General features: G+C 50.4%; 1 protein-coding gene across 5 annotated transcripts in view; it reads right to left on the bottom strand.

Annotated features, from left to right (window-relative positions):
• ASTN2 (astrotactin 2) overlaps positions 1-15,777 on the bottom strand; it is a 907,524-nt gene that overhangs the window by 138,701 nt on the left and 753,046 nt on the right. For all 5 annotated transcript variants that reach the window (XM_066367319.1, XM_066367321.1, XM_066367320.1 and 2 more), the window contains 2 exons: positions 14,822-14,955; positions 12,360-12,508 (listed from right to left, as the gene is read on the bottom strand). In XM_066367319.1, the coding sequence (XP_066223416.1) occupies positions 12,360-12,508; positions 14,822-14,955 (283 nt within the window). The remainder of the gene's footprint in view (positions 1-12,359; positions 12,509-14,821; positions 14,956-15,777) is intronic.

Below are 15,777 nucleotides of genomic sequence, written 5' to 3'. Positions count from 1 at the left end.
ACAGCAAACACTCAAACGTGGAAGCCAGTTTAATAAGACATGGCTGTTACTGTTCTCCAGGCAGCTCAACACCTCTGCCCATGCTAGGAGCAAACAGCAGGCAAAAATAGTGCAAGCCACGGTGAGCACAAGACCTTCGAGGGAAGGTGCGCTCTGACGTTGTACTAAGTTAGAGGTGACACGCTCAAATATCTACAGGGGTAACACAGATCATACAGGGTCATGTAGCGAGCTGGATGTCAGAGGACCTGGAAGAGGGGGGGTTATGCTGTACTAGAGTTCACACGTATTCTCTGAAGTGGGTTGCCGCTACTCACCTCTGCGACCCACTACCTTCATCTGGGAATGTGAGCTCAGGTTTGCTAGAATCTACTCTTTTTCAGCCAGGAACCCAGATTTTCACGTAAAAATCATCCAGATTTCAAACAACAGACGTTTATTCAAACATTTCAACACACCGTGTCACCATTGGCTCACTATCCCTAGCTTAAGGACAATGGTTACAGAGAAGTAACTGTGTATATTTTCAAAGAAGAATGCAGATAGTTGTACAGCTGTAGTGTTTAGGGAACAATGGCGAGGAAGAAGAGTCTGCAGATCCTCAGCAAACAGGATCATCATAGGCCTGACTACAGAGTCCAGTCCAACAACGGAATAGTCCCCCGTCCCAGAATTTTCAGTCCACGGTTGGTAAACTGCGGGCACAGAACCCGTGGACATGGAGGGCCACCTACACAGCTGCCAGGCCCCTTCCTCCCCCATCAGACACGGAAGGTGGAGGGAAGGAGGAGTTCCCTCTAAGACGTTATTTATTGACTTTTTAAAACCTTTGTAAATTACTTCTCCATCCTACCCTGAATCTGTCCCCGTTTTCGGCCCCAGGAAGGCTCCTTTAGATGCTTCCAATATGCTCTCATAAGTATTCCTTTTAAAAACGAAGAGAAACACAGAACATCTCACCTCCACCACCTCCCCTCTCTCTTCTCCGTTATAGACACTCTTTCAGAGGTACGTCTTCAGTGGCTGACTTCATAGCTCCTCCTTCTACTTACTCCTCAGCTTATTTCACTCTGTCTCCCTGCTACCACCAAGTTACTAGGACATTTTCTCTCCATAAACAACCGTGACCTCCATGTCCTTAAATCCGGTGACTTCTTTTGTGTTGCTGTTACAAACTTACTTGATATCTTCAAGCGCTCTCCAGGGCCGACCCTCTGCCGAAAGGGCACCTCCTACGCCCTGTCAGAAGCAACGGGGGGAGGGCGCAGGCAGAAGCACGCGGACTGGAAATGGTCACGTGCTGAGGCCGAAGGCTCCCTGCACTATTTTCTCTGTGAAGGAATTTGGAGACGAGGTTTTCTGCTGAGAAAGAGGGAAGGGTAGGGTGTTAGGAGTTTCCTGATGATGAAGAAGAAGGGAGTAACTTGACGAGTCTAACAGGATTCCTGGGAAGAGCCCCGCTGACGCTGGTGACTGATGGACACACTGGTGTTAAACATTCCCGACCGTGTGCTGTTCTCCAGCTGACCGTGCGCACTGGCTCCGGAGCGATGGGGAGCGGCCTCCGGCCCAGCGTCTGGGCAATGGGAGGACGGAAAGCCGAGGATGACCAGGGGGCTGTGAGCGGTGATGAAAAGGATGACGCGTGGACTCCGTGAGGGTGTCTCAGTCCATCTGGGCGGCCGTAACAAAATATATAACACATATAACACATACTGAGTGGCTTGCAAACAACAGAAACGTATTTATTACAGACCCGGAGGCTGGGAAGTCCAAGATCAAGGCGTCAACAGATGTGGCATCTGGTGAGGGTCCAATCCTCACAGATGGTCTTCACACTGCAGAGGTGGGGAGGGATCTCTCTGGGGTCCTCTGTTATGAGAACAAGAGTCCAATTCACGAAGGCTGTGCCCTCGCAACTGAATCACTGCCCACGGGCTCTGCCTCTTCATACCATCACCTTGGGGGGTAGGATTTCAACATATGAATTTTAGTGTGTGTGGGGGGGGGGGGGCGACCTAAATATTCAGTCCATCGCAGCTGGTTAGGAAGATGACCCACAAGAAAGGACAGAACCGGTCGATGGAGTAGAGTGGCGACACCCAGGAACTGGAAGTCCTATTGAACTTACAGACGTGCGTGGTAGGAGGCGGGGAGCAATACAAAGGACAGGATAAAAGGTTACGGTCAGACGGCGGGATGTTGGCACCAGCAGCTATGGATGGGGCATCACGTGAGCAGAAAGCCCAGGGCGCGGCCTGACCTGGGATGCAGTGTCTGAGGTGGACGGAAGGAAAGGTCGCTGGAGATGAGCAGGGTGAGGAAATGAGACCGGGCACGGTTGGGCAGGGCGTCTTGGAGGACCTGAACTCCTCTGTTGTGATGACCAGAGCACAGCTGGAGAGAAAGCTCCAAGCCAACCGCTGCAGTGCTGAGAGAGTCCGCTTCAGCGAGGGCAAGAGGGGGAGCCCGGGGTGCTGTCTGACTTCACTTTCTGGGGAATGTCTGGGTTCCATAGACAGAAACGTGGGAGGGCTTTGGTCTCGACGAGGTCTTCGGATGGAAGGCAGGCAACTTCCCTACCACACTCCTCCCTGGCCTGGCAGGAGGCTCTGGGAAGTGCAGAGGGCCAGGTAACGTCTTACCTTGGCATCTATCTGTACTGGGCCGCTGTCGCTGAGGTCAGCGTGGCCACAGGTGGCCGTTGAAAGGAAGTGAGACCCGGAGAGCAATTCTTCCTTCAGCCCGAGGGACAGAGCTCCCCATGGGGGCGCGTCATCCTGAGTATAAGGGCTTGATGGGCATGATTAATTACTGGGGCCAGAATCTCGAATCATCGCCTCGCTTCCTCTAGCTAGCCTTTACTGACCCACCCGGACTGGCTCAGAAGACCGTCCTCGGTGCTCCGACAGCAGCCGAACTAGCTCAGCACTTACCGAGCTGCAGTCTGGTTCCCTGCTAGATTGCACCTCTCTCCCACTGGACACAGCCCCACGAGGGCGGCAGCCGTGCCCGCGTCGGCACCAGGCCGTGCCCAGCGGGTCCCACAGCGTTGGACCACGGCAAGAGCTCCACATACAGCAACGGCAGGGACGAGAGCGCCTTGTGAACTGTGACCCAGAGTCTGCGACGTGGAGGGCAGACCGGGGGGCGTGAGGGGGCGGGACAAGTGAGACCCCTCCGACCAGGGCGTGTGAGGGGACGGGACAAGTGAGACCCTCCCGCTGCCTCCTGCCTTGGGGGGCCCCGGACTTCAGAAACCTCTCACCCGAGGAGCTGCTGGAGGGACAGAATCATTTTCTGAGGACCTCAGATCAGTTCCAGATGTCTGCAGTCGTGTTGGTTTGTACCTCACCCTGTAAAACATATTTTCCTCACCCCCCCCCCCCCACTCTAGCTGAGGGAGTGAGGCCCGGCCTCCAATGACATCACCTACCTCAAGCTGGCCCAGCGCAGGCCGATGGCAGGCGGCTGAGGGCCCTGGGGCCTCTTAGACAAAGCCTAGGGTCCAGCCATGGCCCGTGCCGCCTGGAGCTGTGTGTCCCTTCCACAGGACCTCATCCACAGCTCCCAGGACACTGTTCCCAACAGCTGCCGCCGCCACCGTCCTCTCAGCCACCGGGGGCAGTGGGGTCTCCCTGCCCCTCACATTAACTTATTATTCCTCACACAAATTCGCCTCCATAGCTACCCCCCTTCACTGGAGGAGACCTTCAGTGTAAGGTCTAAGATGGGCCTGGGGGGTGCCTTTTCACTGGAAGTTTACACTCAATGGAAACAGGGAGAGAGACAATATAAAATGGCCTCGGGGTGGACAGAGATGGCGGTGGATCATTCTGGATATTACTCCCGACCGGAGTTCTTGGCGAGTCCAGATGAGCAAGCTGACACCTGAGCCAGCCTGGAGAGACAAAAACAGGACACACAGGCTGCGACAGGGGCCGAAGGTGACAGGGGGTGACTATGACAAAAGAACAGATCACAGAGAGAAATGAATCAAGAGGAGACACAGTAAACAGAGAAACAGAAGGAGGTGGCTGAGCGTCAGGAAAGGATGGAGCGAGGAAGACAGACGAGAGTCTAGAGCTGGCAGGGCGAGAGCCCGGTGCCGATCATCTGGGGAGCAGACCGTCGGCTCCCAGGTGCCAGGATGGACAGGGGCACTGACCGGCTCCAGATGTTGCAGCTTTCGGGGAAGAGGTGTGGGGTTGAGGGGGGTGGAGAGGGCCGGCGGCCTCCGTGAGGACCCACAGCGCCAGCTGCCTCCCAGCCCCGCACCAAACAAGCCGGAGGTTGGACTCCCATGGTGAGAAAGAGGTCTCTGATTTTTAAAAGGTTCAAGAAAACTCCAGCAGAGGATGAAGATGACGCAGGGAGTGTGGGGGGAGGGAGATCCCAGCGCTGGGTGAGACCCTTCCCCTTCTTGTCTTCACTCTGCTCCTTACGAGGGGATCACGGAACTGAAGGCTCAAGGGCCTCTGCGCTGAGCTCTGGGGGTTCTCAGGAGCCGGTCAGGACAAAGAACCGAGGTGTCCGCAGGGCTCCGTCCCCTGTGAGGTCAGAGCCGGCAGCAGGTGTCTAGATACCCCATCCCGCCCCCTCATTTTCATCTGCCTCCCAGCTTGGTCTCAACCAGAGCAAACCACAGCAGGGCTGAGAGGACTCGTGGAAAGAGGCGTGGACTTGCTGGGAGAGCAGGTCAGGAACCCAGAGGCCCTCTTCCAGCTCCGGCTCTACCACTGAATGATCCCGTGTGTGGCCTCTGGACAAGCCTCTCCCTTCCCTCATCTCCTTCTCTGCAGGTCAGACGGGATTGGGAGCCGTTAGAGCAGCTCGTGCCTCACCCCCCCCCCCCTGCATCTACCTCTACCCAAGAGGCTGGAGCCCGTGCCAACTGCTCTGACGAGGCCACGCAGAAGAACCAAATGTCTGTTTTTAATATTGAGGACAGATTAGCATGAGGGGTATTCAGCCACCCCCCCCCCCCCAACACAGGCCTCATTCTGCTCAAAACAACTGGAACAGGAGGCTGCTTATGCCTGGATTTCCCAATAGAGTCCCAGAAGCAAGCGAGCGATGGCTGCTCTGAAAAAAACAAAGGGGCAGCAAACCAAGGGGCCGGCGGCAGCGGGACAGAGCGAGCCGTTGATGCAGCGAGACAGAGCGAGCGGTTCAGCAGCTCGTTCAAAAGGGTGGTGAGCAGATGACAGCCATAAAGCGTGTGTGTGTGTGTGTGTGTGTGTGTGAGAGAGAGAGAGAGAGAGAGAGAGAGAGAGAGAGAGTTTGCATGTGTGTGTATCTGTGCACACGCACGCGTGAGCTCACGGATAAATAAACAATCCCAGCACAGGACTCGGCTGCCAGCAGAAATCTGGAGATCAAAGGAGAAAGCCCACGGTTCCCTCGTCTGGCCTCACCTGGCCAAATGTGTGAGCAATCCTAGCTCCCTGTCCAAAACAAGTCCTCAGCCTTAGTTTGTTGTTTTCTTCCCAACATTTAACTTTCCTATTTGTGTTTTTTTGTTGTTTTTTTTTTTTTTTTTGTGAAAATGAGAAGCTCTTAAAATTTCTTGGTCACTCTTCTGCACCAAGGACTGTTCCATTTGGTTCTCAAAGTGGCTTGTGGACGTAAGTGGCATTGTCCCTGCTGCACAGAGAGGGAGCCTGGGCCCCGGGGAGGAGGCTGACTGGCTGGAGTTTTCTCGGTGAGAGGCGGTGGGAGCCGGAAGCAGGAGGCGGGTTTCCCGGAGTCCATACTCCTTCACGAGGCTTCCGTGCTCCGAGGAAAACAAACTCAGTTCCATGAGCTGAAACCCTCGAATCTGGGCCAGCCTACATTTCCAGATGGTTCAGACATTGTCAAGGTGGCACAGAATCAATGACATGAGTTTTTTCCTTTATGTTCCACCCAAATCATCTACAGCAGCGGTTCTCAACCTGTGGGTCACGACCCCGGCGGGGGTCGAACGACCAAAACACAGGGGTCGCCTAAAGCCATCAGGGTTGCGACCCACAGGTTGAGAACCGCTGATCTACAGCATCACTGAATCACAACATCGTAGAAGGTCTGCTACCTCCTGAGCTAGTCTCTAAAACCATGACCCCGTAAGACCACAGAGCCCTCAAGAAATCAATGTTGGAGTCAAAAAGTTAAGACAGGTACATGCCTACCCATGTACGATTCAGTTCAGTGAACACTGGACATCTGTGTACGTCAGGCATGGTGGGAGGGTCCTGTGTTATAAAGACACAAGAGTCCTTATCTTTTTTCTTGAAAGACAGCTGCCCACTGAAATATCGGATGGTGAGAGAGCGAAAGTCAAGGAAGGGTTAGAAGAGCCTGTAAAGATGGAGACAGATACAGTATCATGACTTTCAAACTTCTGAATGGTATCAGGGAGGAGGGGTAGTATCTGTATGAGGTGGCTTTAGGGCGAGTAACTAAAAAGAAAAGCAAGTCTTGCCCTGGCCAGTTGACTCCGTGGTAGAGCATCAGCCCGGCATGTGAATGTCCCAGGTTCAATTCCTGGTCAGGGTACAAAGGAGAAATGCCCATGTGCTTCTCCACCCCTCCCCCTCTCCCTTCTATCTATCTCTCTTTCTCTTCCCCTCCAATAGCCAAGGCTACACTGGAGCAAGTTGGCCCAAGCACTGAGGATGGCTCCATGGCCTCTGCCTCGATGCTAGAATGTCTCCAACTACAATAAGCAATGCTCCAGGTGGGCAGAGGATCACCCCCTAGTGGGCTTGCTGGGTGGATCCTGGTTGGGCACATGCAGGAGTCTGTCTCTCTGCCTCCCTGCTTCTCATTTAAGACCAAAAAAAAAAAAGGCAAGTTTTACCTGTATAGGAAGGAAGGAAGGAAGGGAGGGGAGGGGAGAGGAGGGGAGGGGAGGGGAGGAAAGAAAGAAGGGAGGGCAGGGGAGGGGAAGGGAGGGGAGGGGAGGGGAGGGAGGGAGGGAGGGAGGGAAAGGAAAGGAAAGGAAAGGAAAGGAAAAAAATGGATCCCAGCGACTGGGTTTTGACTATCAAGTGGATGAATCTCAGATTTCCATTTCTGAACTGGATGGAGAAATGGGGACTACAGTTATTTACCCTCCTGCCTATAACATTAAGAAATTTTAAAGAATAAAAAAACTGTACATAAAACAGATTTTCAAAAATGAAATCGGACAACAAAGGACAGAGCTCCTGAACGATGGGGAGTAAATTGCGTGAGCCCTAAAATCTCCTCAGATTACTGTCTTTGGAGAGTCTGTGGGTAACTGAACAGGAAGAAGGAGGCCTAGCAGGTTCCCTTAATTGAGAAGACAGAGTTTTCAGTCCTGGGAGACCCAAGTGAGCAGAGTTCACAGGGCAGAGGAGCAGAGAGGAGAGAGCTGCACAGAGAGAAAATCAAAGAGGTCTGTGGAGGGTCCCCTTTCAACATTCAGCATAATAGTGATTGACGACTGTGTGTGAGGAACCTAGTAACCTAGGAGGATGAGACAGAGCAGGGGCCAGAATCAGTGCCCATTCCTACCAACCGCACTGGGAAGAGCTCCTGATGCCTGGGCCATGGCACCGAGCGCGTGGAAGAGCCTTGCCTCCGGAGCAGGGAGGAGCAGCCCTCGGTTCAACACTGCTCTGGTTCCACCCCACACACATGAAAAGCAAGGCCTAAAAGATGAAACTGTTTCCAAGTAACTGTGTCTCAGAACAGTTAAAAAAATATAGGTTAAGGCGAAAGTGGGTTTACAGCTATGAGTACATAAAACACAGAGTTTATTCTTGTATTATTTTTTTCCATACAAACAACTGTAAACCCACTTTTGCCACACCCTATATTTATAGGAATACAGATATCCAGCAACTGACAGGGCAAAAATTCATAATGTCTGGCATTCAAATAAAAAAAATTGGCCCTGGCCGGTTGGCTCAGTGGTAGATCGTTGGCCTGGCGTGCAGGAGTCCCGGGTTCAATTCCTGGCCAGGGCACACAGGAGAGGCGCCCATCTGCTTCTCCACCCCTCCCCCTCTCCTTCCTCTCTGTCTCTCTCTTCCCCTCCCACAGCCAAGGCTCCACTGAAGCAAAGTTTGCCTGGGCGCTGAGGATGGCTCTGTGGCCTCTGCCTCAGGCGCTAGAATGGCTCTGATTGCGGCAGAGCGACGCCCTAGATGGGCAGAGCATCGCCCCCTGGTGGGCGTGCTGGGTGGATTCTGGTCGGGCGCATGAGGGAGTCTGTCTGACTACCTCCCCCTTTCCAGCTTCAGAAAAATACAAAAAAAAAAAAATTACCTAGCATACAAAGAAGCACGAAAATTAACCCATTGTGAGGAGAGAAATCAATCCATTTAAACCTGTCCAGAACTGACTCAGATGTTAGAATGAGCAAACAAGGACATTAACACAGTTATTATAACTCTGTTCCACATATTGAGAATGTTAATACATGCAATATATTAGTAAGAATGAACTAAAGATAAAAATTACAGTCTGAATTAAAAAGACATTTTTAATTTACTCAATGAGATGAACAATAATAGACTTTGCAGAAGGTATTGAAGACACAGATAGCACAAGAAAGTATCCAAAAGGAAACCAAAAGAGAAGAAGTTTTTAAAATGGAAAAGGTCATCAGTGAAATGAAGGTCAACTTCAAGCAGCCAACTCTACATGCAAGGGGAGGCACTGAGGAGAAAGAGAAAGGACAGAGAGAGAGAAAAAAAATTTTTTTTTTAAATAATGGCTCCAAATTTTCCAAATGTGATGAAACCCTAAACTCACAGATCCAAGAAGTTCAATGAACTTCAAGTACAATAAATGATAAAATTACTCAAAGCCATTAATTAATAAAGAGAACATCTTAGAAGCAGTCAGATTAAAAACCATACATACAAACAGGGGAACAAAGCTAGGAATAAAGGCAGATTTCTCAATGGAAAAACACAAATAAGAAAAAGGAGGAGCAACATTTTTAAATTATTTTTTTAATCTGTCAGTTAAGAATTTTATACCCAGCAATAATATCTTACAAAAGAAAAAGCAGAAATAATTTATCACTTACAGACCTGAAATATAAGAAATAATAAAAGATAATGTTTAAGCCAAGGACAATAAAATCAGACAAAAATATGAATGTATGCAAAAAATAAATAAACTCCAAAAATAATGGTAACTACATCAGTAAATAGTATATATGATTATTTTTCTTATTATTTAAATACATGTATAAGGTAATTTACTATTCATAGAAAAAGAATAATGAATTATGGAACATAATGAGTCAAATGTATGACAACACAGCATAAAGGCTTAAAAGGGACACAGCCAAGTTCACTACTATAAGATTCCTATGACGTATGTGAAGTTTTATCTGTTACATATGCATGTGTACCCTAAAGTAGCCACTACAATAATAAAAGAGAGTTAAAGAGATCAAATGGAATCATAAAACTACTCAACCCCCAAAAAGATACAGAAAGAGAAGAACAGGGAACAAAGAAAGATGGGACAATAGAAAACAAAGAGCCAGCTGATAAACTTAACCGTCACCACAACAATATCACATTAAATATAAACGGTCTAAATATACCATTTTAATGATAACAGTGTCAGATTAAATTTTAAAAAGCAGAGAAAAAAGACCCAATGATAAGCTGTCTACAAGAAAAACATTTTAAATATTAGGTCATAAATGACATAAAAGCATAAGAATGGGAAATAGCAGACCATTTTAACACTAATTGGAAGGAAGCTGGAGTTGTTATATTAATATCAAACAAAGCAGATTTTGAAGCAAACACGATCACAGGGCTACCTTTCAGAATAATAAAGGGATCCATTTATCAAGAGGATATTAACAATTCTCAATGTTTATGTTTCTAATAACAGAGCCCCCAGTACCCCTCACAGGATATGGACTTCATGTAGATGGCAGGAATACGGATAGGATGGTTACCTCCTCCCCAATAAAGCCGTATTCATCCTTTCTAGTTTGGGGTGAAATGAAGCCTGCTCCCCTTGTCTACCCTGGTCCTCTAGCAGCTCCTTCCCAGTGATGGGAAGGAGCTGAGAGGAAGCGGGGACACAGGGTCCTTCCACCGAGCCCCTGTACACAATCTGGAATGTGTTACCTTCAATGTGCTCAGAACACTTATATTAGCCTGTCACTGGGCAAAAGCATCTCACACAAAGTCATCTTATAATAAACTGTGGAATATATCATGCAATTTATTATGCACCATTGTAATGAAAAATTGTAAGTCAAACCAACATAAATTGGGGACTACTTATAATTCTGGGTTTGGAACTTTTCTTACAAGAAGGTTTTAACTACTAATTTAATTCTCTAATAGCGATGAGGTTATTGAGTGATCTTCGGTGGCTTGCGGATTTCAAGGGATTTGCCCATTACTTATAAGTTATAAAATTATATCTTTATTTATTATGGAATTTGTCTGATCTCTCACTTTTTCTGATCTGGCTGGAGTGTTATATAATTTATATTCTTAAAAAAAATCAGCTTTGGTTTCATGTAATTTCTCCATTGTTTTCTATGGCATTGATTTCTATTTGGATGGTCGGTATTTCCTTACAATCACTTCAACAGACACAGAAAATTAAATAGACACTTCTAATTAAAACAAAATAGGATGTAAACCTCACAGCAAACTAGCATCCAATCTTCCACCCTTAGTAGGATGATACATAAAGAATGAGCAGTGAGCCGGGCGTGTGAGGGACTTGGTCGTAAAGCAGAGCGCTATCATATGGGGATTTAGGAAAGTCATATACCTCCCTGGGGTTGATTTAGTTCAGTGCTTCTCAACCTTTCTAATGCCGTGACCCCGCAATACAGTTCCTCATGTTGCGGTGACCCCAAACCAAAAAATAATTTTGGTGGCTACTTCATAACTGTAATTTTGCTACAGTTATGATTTGGAATGTAAATACCTCATATGCGTTATGTATTTTCCGATGGCTTTAGGCGACCCCTGCTGGGGTCGCGACCCACAGGTTGAGAACCGCTGATTTAGTTGATCATAAAACAAGGTTGGTAATCACGCAAGAGGGTGATATTAACAAAAAGGTGGCACAGGAATTTCTAGTATCCGTCCCCACCTCCCACCCTCTCCAACCATCCCACCATGCCTCAGAAAAATCTGTTTTAATCACTATCCAAGTGCAAAAATACTTTCACAAGAACTAAGGTTTCCAGGTGAAGTTATAGCACCTGGGAAAAGCACACACACACAAATAAAATGCATTGAGGAGGTTAGGAAAGATAGATTCACATTACTCCCGTAACCCTCCCCCAAGCCTGGGCAGCTTGGTGCAGAGAGAGGAACCCTGCCTGTGCACAAAGGAGAGAGAAGGGAGCACCCAGCTTCATCGGAGCCCCCAGAGCAGCCCCACCCCAGTCCCAGGCTGACCCTCATGGCTGCAGGCGGCTCCTACGTGGTATAGGCTTCTGCAAACCAGGCCCCTGGCTCGCCCCGTGGCTGCTGACTCTTACAGCCCCAGCAGCTCCCCTGGCACCCAGCCCCCCATGGGACTCCAATGAACCCACACCCCCAACCGACCCTGGTGCCTTGCAGCTCCCATGGCTTCATGTAGTCCTCTGGCTGAGACCCCTGGCTGGGCCCAACACCAGGCTGACTACCACAGACCCAGGCTTTTGACACAGCTCAGCACTAAGCCAGCTCCCATGGCCCCAGGTCCCTGACACCCCAACAGCAGGCCTGCCCTCATGGCCCCGGCCTCAAGGTCAGCTCCCACGGTCCCAGGCTGCCAACCTGCCCCGGAGTCAGACCTGCCGGGCTGAGACCTCCAGCACGACATAGCTTCTTGGCTGGGTCAGACCTTCAGAAGAACTTAGCACTCTCAGTTACAACCGGATGTGACACTATTAAGGGCCACTTTGCTTCTCTTCTTCTGCATGTCTGAATTTTTTCCAAGTCCCTTCTCCCCAGCACTAAAGACAGCTAAACTATCTCAGGACATCTCACTAGATAAGGCCATTCCTTGAATTTTTTTTTTTTTCTATCTCGGTCCCAGAGATCATATTATCTATAGAAAAGGTCAAATCCTCTCCTGAATGAACTAACCCTTTGCTATATGACTTTGACTTTCCAACTCAGAGAATCAGAACCTCTTTCCAACGACAGTTTGCTATCCTTCCCTCCAAAAATCGTAGGAAAACAAGCACTCGGGTGTGCGCACCAGGCGACAATCACCCAACGATGGAAGTTCCTCCTGCCTTCTCGGGTCAGATGACATCAGATGACACCACGTCTCCAAAGGCATTAGAAATGCCCAATGTCCTTCCTCTGTCACACGACCCTGACATTAGGCGAAAGCCCGGCTTTCCTACTCACCTGTGTACAGGTCCGTATCCGTGTATTCATCTACCTTCTTGTGCTGCAGAATATAGTCCGAGACTTTGGTCCCAATTGCCGGCTGAACATCCACCCACTCCAGAGAGACCACGGTGCTGGAGGGCTCCACGGTTGGGGACAGCCGCAGCCTAGAGGGGGCGACAGGGAAGGTTGCTTGCCAGCCAGCGTGGGCTGGGCCCCAAAAGAGTCTGCGTGTGTCACGAGGCAAAGCACAGGATCCAGCCTGGGGTGAAACCCAGGTTCAACCCACCACCAACACCTTGTATGAACTTGGGCAATTTTTCAGCTTCTTGCAGCCTCGGATTCCTTGTTCAAAAATGGGGCTAAGGCCCTGGCCGGTTGGCTCAGCCGTAGAGCGTCGGCCTGGCGTGCGGGGGACCCGGGTTCGATTCCCGGCCAGGGCACATGGGAGAGGCGCCCATTTGCTTCGCCACTCCCCCCCCCCTCCTTCCTCTGTCTCTCTCTTCCCCTCCTGCAGCCGAGGCTCCATTGGAGCAGAGTGGCCCGGGCGCTGGGGATGGCTCCTTGGCCTCTGCCCCAGGTGCTGGAGTGGCTCTGGTCGCGGCAGAGCGACGCCCCGGAGGGGCAGAGCATCGCCCCCTGGTGGGCAGAGCGTCGCCCCTGGTGGGTATGCCGGGTGGATCCCGGTCGGGCGCATGCGGGAGTCTGTCTGACTGTCTCTCCCCATTTCTAGCTTCAGAAAAATACAAAAAAAAAAAAATGGGGCTAAGAAGAGCTACCTTTCAGAGAATCAATGTGGGATTAATTTATCAATGTGGTAAATTAATCCAAGCACACAGTACGCACTCAGAGAAAGGTGGTTAGGTTTCCATTCATTGAAACTCTGTTCTCAAAGATGTCTCCTTGCCCATCCAATTGGCAGTGTCTTCAAACACGGTAGCTTTCGACCTCTCTGCCATTTTCAACCCCAACCCCTAATTATATCCGTCAACTCTTCAATACCCTTAAATCAATATTCCCCTCCCAGAGGGCTGGAATTCTGGGAAAGCCTTTTATAAGGCAATAAATAAATAAATAACTGAATGACTGAGGTTTAGAACTTGGAGGGTCCTTAGAGAGAGGACCCATCTGACAGATGAGAAAAGTTAAGGCTTGGAAAGAGGAAATGATTTTGCACCAGGTCACACAGCTAATTGGGGGCAGAGCCCCGATATAACTTCGCTTGTCCCAGCTGCTCTCCGCCTTTCCACTGCACCCCACTATCTCTTTAAGGACCATCTTGCAATGCAACCCTCCCCGCCCCTCAGAGGGGTGTGACCGGTCCCACTCGGCTTGCCTGTGCTCCTGAGACCCCTCTCCTTCCCAGTCGCAGTCCTCTGCTGACCACGAGGTCCCCACACTCGACAGTCCCGCGTGCTCTCCCTTCCCCCGGAGCAGGACTCCTGCCTCCCGCCCATGCTTCCCTGAGGACCCTCCGCGCCTCCCACTGCCTCCCGCCCACGCTTCCCTGAGGACCCTTCGCCCCTCCCACTAAGCCACCCCGACCCCCACGTCCTCTCTCCATGAGCACCTCTTGGTTTTCACAGCATGTCCTTACTACTCAATTTTGTTTAAAACTGTAGCTTATTTTCCTGATTTTGCTTTGACATTGGTCCCTCACACTAAATGGTCAGATCCCTACGTTTACAGACTATTTGAATCATTTATTCATGGGTTCTCTGTGTCCAACATAAAGCAGGTGTTCAAAAATTATTTATGGAACAGATGAATAAAATGAAGTTTCTTAGAAAAGGTTCGCCCTGGCCGGTTGGCTCAGCGGTAGAGCGTCGACCTAGCGTGCGGAGGACCCAGGTTCGATTCCCAGCCAGGGCACACAGAAGAAGCGCCCATTTGCTTCTCCACCCCTCCGCTGCGCTTTCCTCTCTGTCTCTCTCTTCCCCTCCCGCAGCCAGGGCTCCATTGGAGCAAAGATGGCCTGGGCGCTGGGCATGGCTCTGTGGCCTCTGGTAGCAACATGGCGACGCCCAGGATGGGCGGAGCATCGCCCCCTGGTGGGCAGAGCGTCGCCCCTGGTGGGCGTGCCGGGTGGATCCTGGTCGGGCGCATGCGGGAGTCTGTCTGACTGTCTCTCCCTATTTCCAGCTTCAGAAAAATGAAAAGAAAAAAAAAGAAAAAAAAGAAAAGGTTCCACACTTTATTTAGGTGGCCCCAGTGTTCTACACAGGAACTCACAAAACAAGTGTCACGTCCAGTGACCCTCCGCTGAACGGATGAGCCGAAAGGTAACGATGGACTGAGTGACGTCATTAAAACAGCACACGCTCGGAATCAGTGTCTACCCCGAGCCAGTTTCTGTCCTGCCAAAGCCCCTTGCTTTCTTACAGAAGGAGGCAGACCCCCACCCACCTCAGGGATCTGGCCAGGCACCCCGGGAACAGAAGCAAGCCACGGCTGAAGGAGGAGGGGCCATACATACGTACACCGGCTGCGGAAGGGGGCTGCAGCTGGGGAGCCCGCTGGCATCGAAGGCGCTGAGGTCACACCTGCACCAGTCGTCGATCACGTCCCCTTTCCCAGAGCACCAGTAGGAGCTCATCAGTGCACTCTTGAAGGCCTGCGGTAAAGGACGGAAGACATGAGGATGGCAATGGTGGAGAGGTTCAACGTGAAGATGCCAATGGCCGGGAGACAGTAGCTGGCCGACATTTCAGAGCAACTCTCCTAGGCACAGGACACCACCTGGTGCCTACATCCCTACTGAGCACTCTACCACCAGCTCTTCCCATTCTGAGTGATGCTCTGCCCAGCAGCCAGAGTGACCACTGCGACAGGACAGTGACAGCATCCACTGACAACTCACTCCGGACCTGGCCCTCTACCTGCATTAACTTATGTCATCTTCACCCTGCACATGACAGGGATCTACTATGCTAATCATCATCAGTGTCATTTCCCATTCTGCACATTGGAAAACTGAGACACTGAGGAGGTAGGGAACTTGCCTCAGGTTCAAAGCGAGGAAGAGAAGGGGCTGGGATCCGATCCAAGGCAGTCTGGCTCCAGACTCTGTTTTCTTAAAACACCCTTGCTGCTCTGCACTGTGCAGCAGTCTAACCTCCCCGCTTAGAAACCGTTAGGGGCTTCCCATGGCCCCAGAATACAGCCTAAGCTGCTTGCTCCAGCTCCTGACACCTGCCCAGGCTCCTCCGTCACCACTCCTCTGACATTCCTTTGCACGCTGCCATCCACCTTCCTGCAACCACGAACATTCCCACCAGAAGCGAGTCCCTGCTCCTGGACCATCTGCTCTAGATCGGGAGACAGCAATTTGTTTCTGTAAAGGGCCAGGCAGTAAATATTTTTGGCTTTGTGGCTAGGTGGTCCCTGCCGCAGTTACTTAACTCTGCTTTTGTAGCATGAAAGCGATGTAAGCCAT

Source organism: Saccopteryx leptura, chromosome 2, assembly GCF_036850995.1.
Source record: "Saccopteryx leptura isolate mSacLep1 chromosome 2, mSacLep1_pri_phased_curated, whole genome shotgun sequence".
Lineage (NCBI taxonomy): Eukaryota > Metazoa > Chordata > Mammalia > Chiroptera > Emballonuridae > Saccopteryx > Saccopteryx leptura.
Note: the sequence above shows the minus strand (reverse complement) of the source record. Positions and strands in the feature narration are given on the sequence as shown.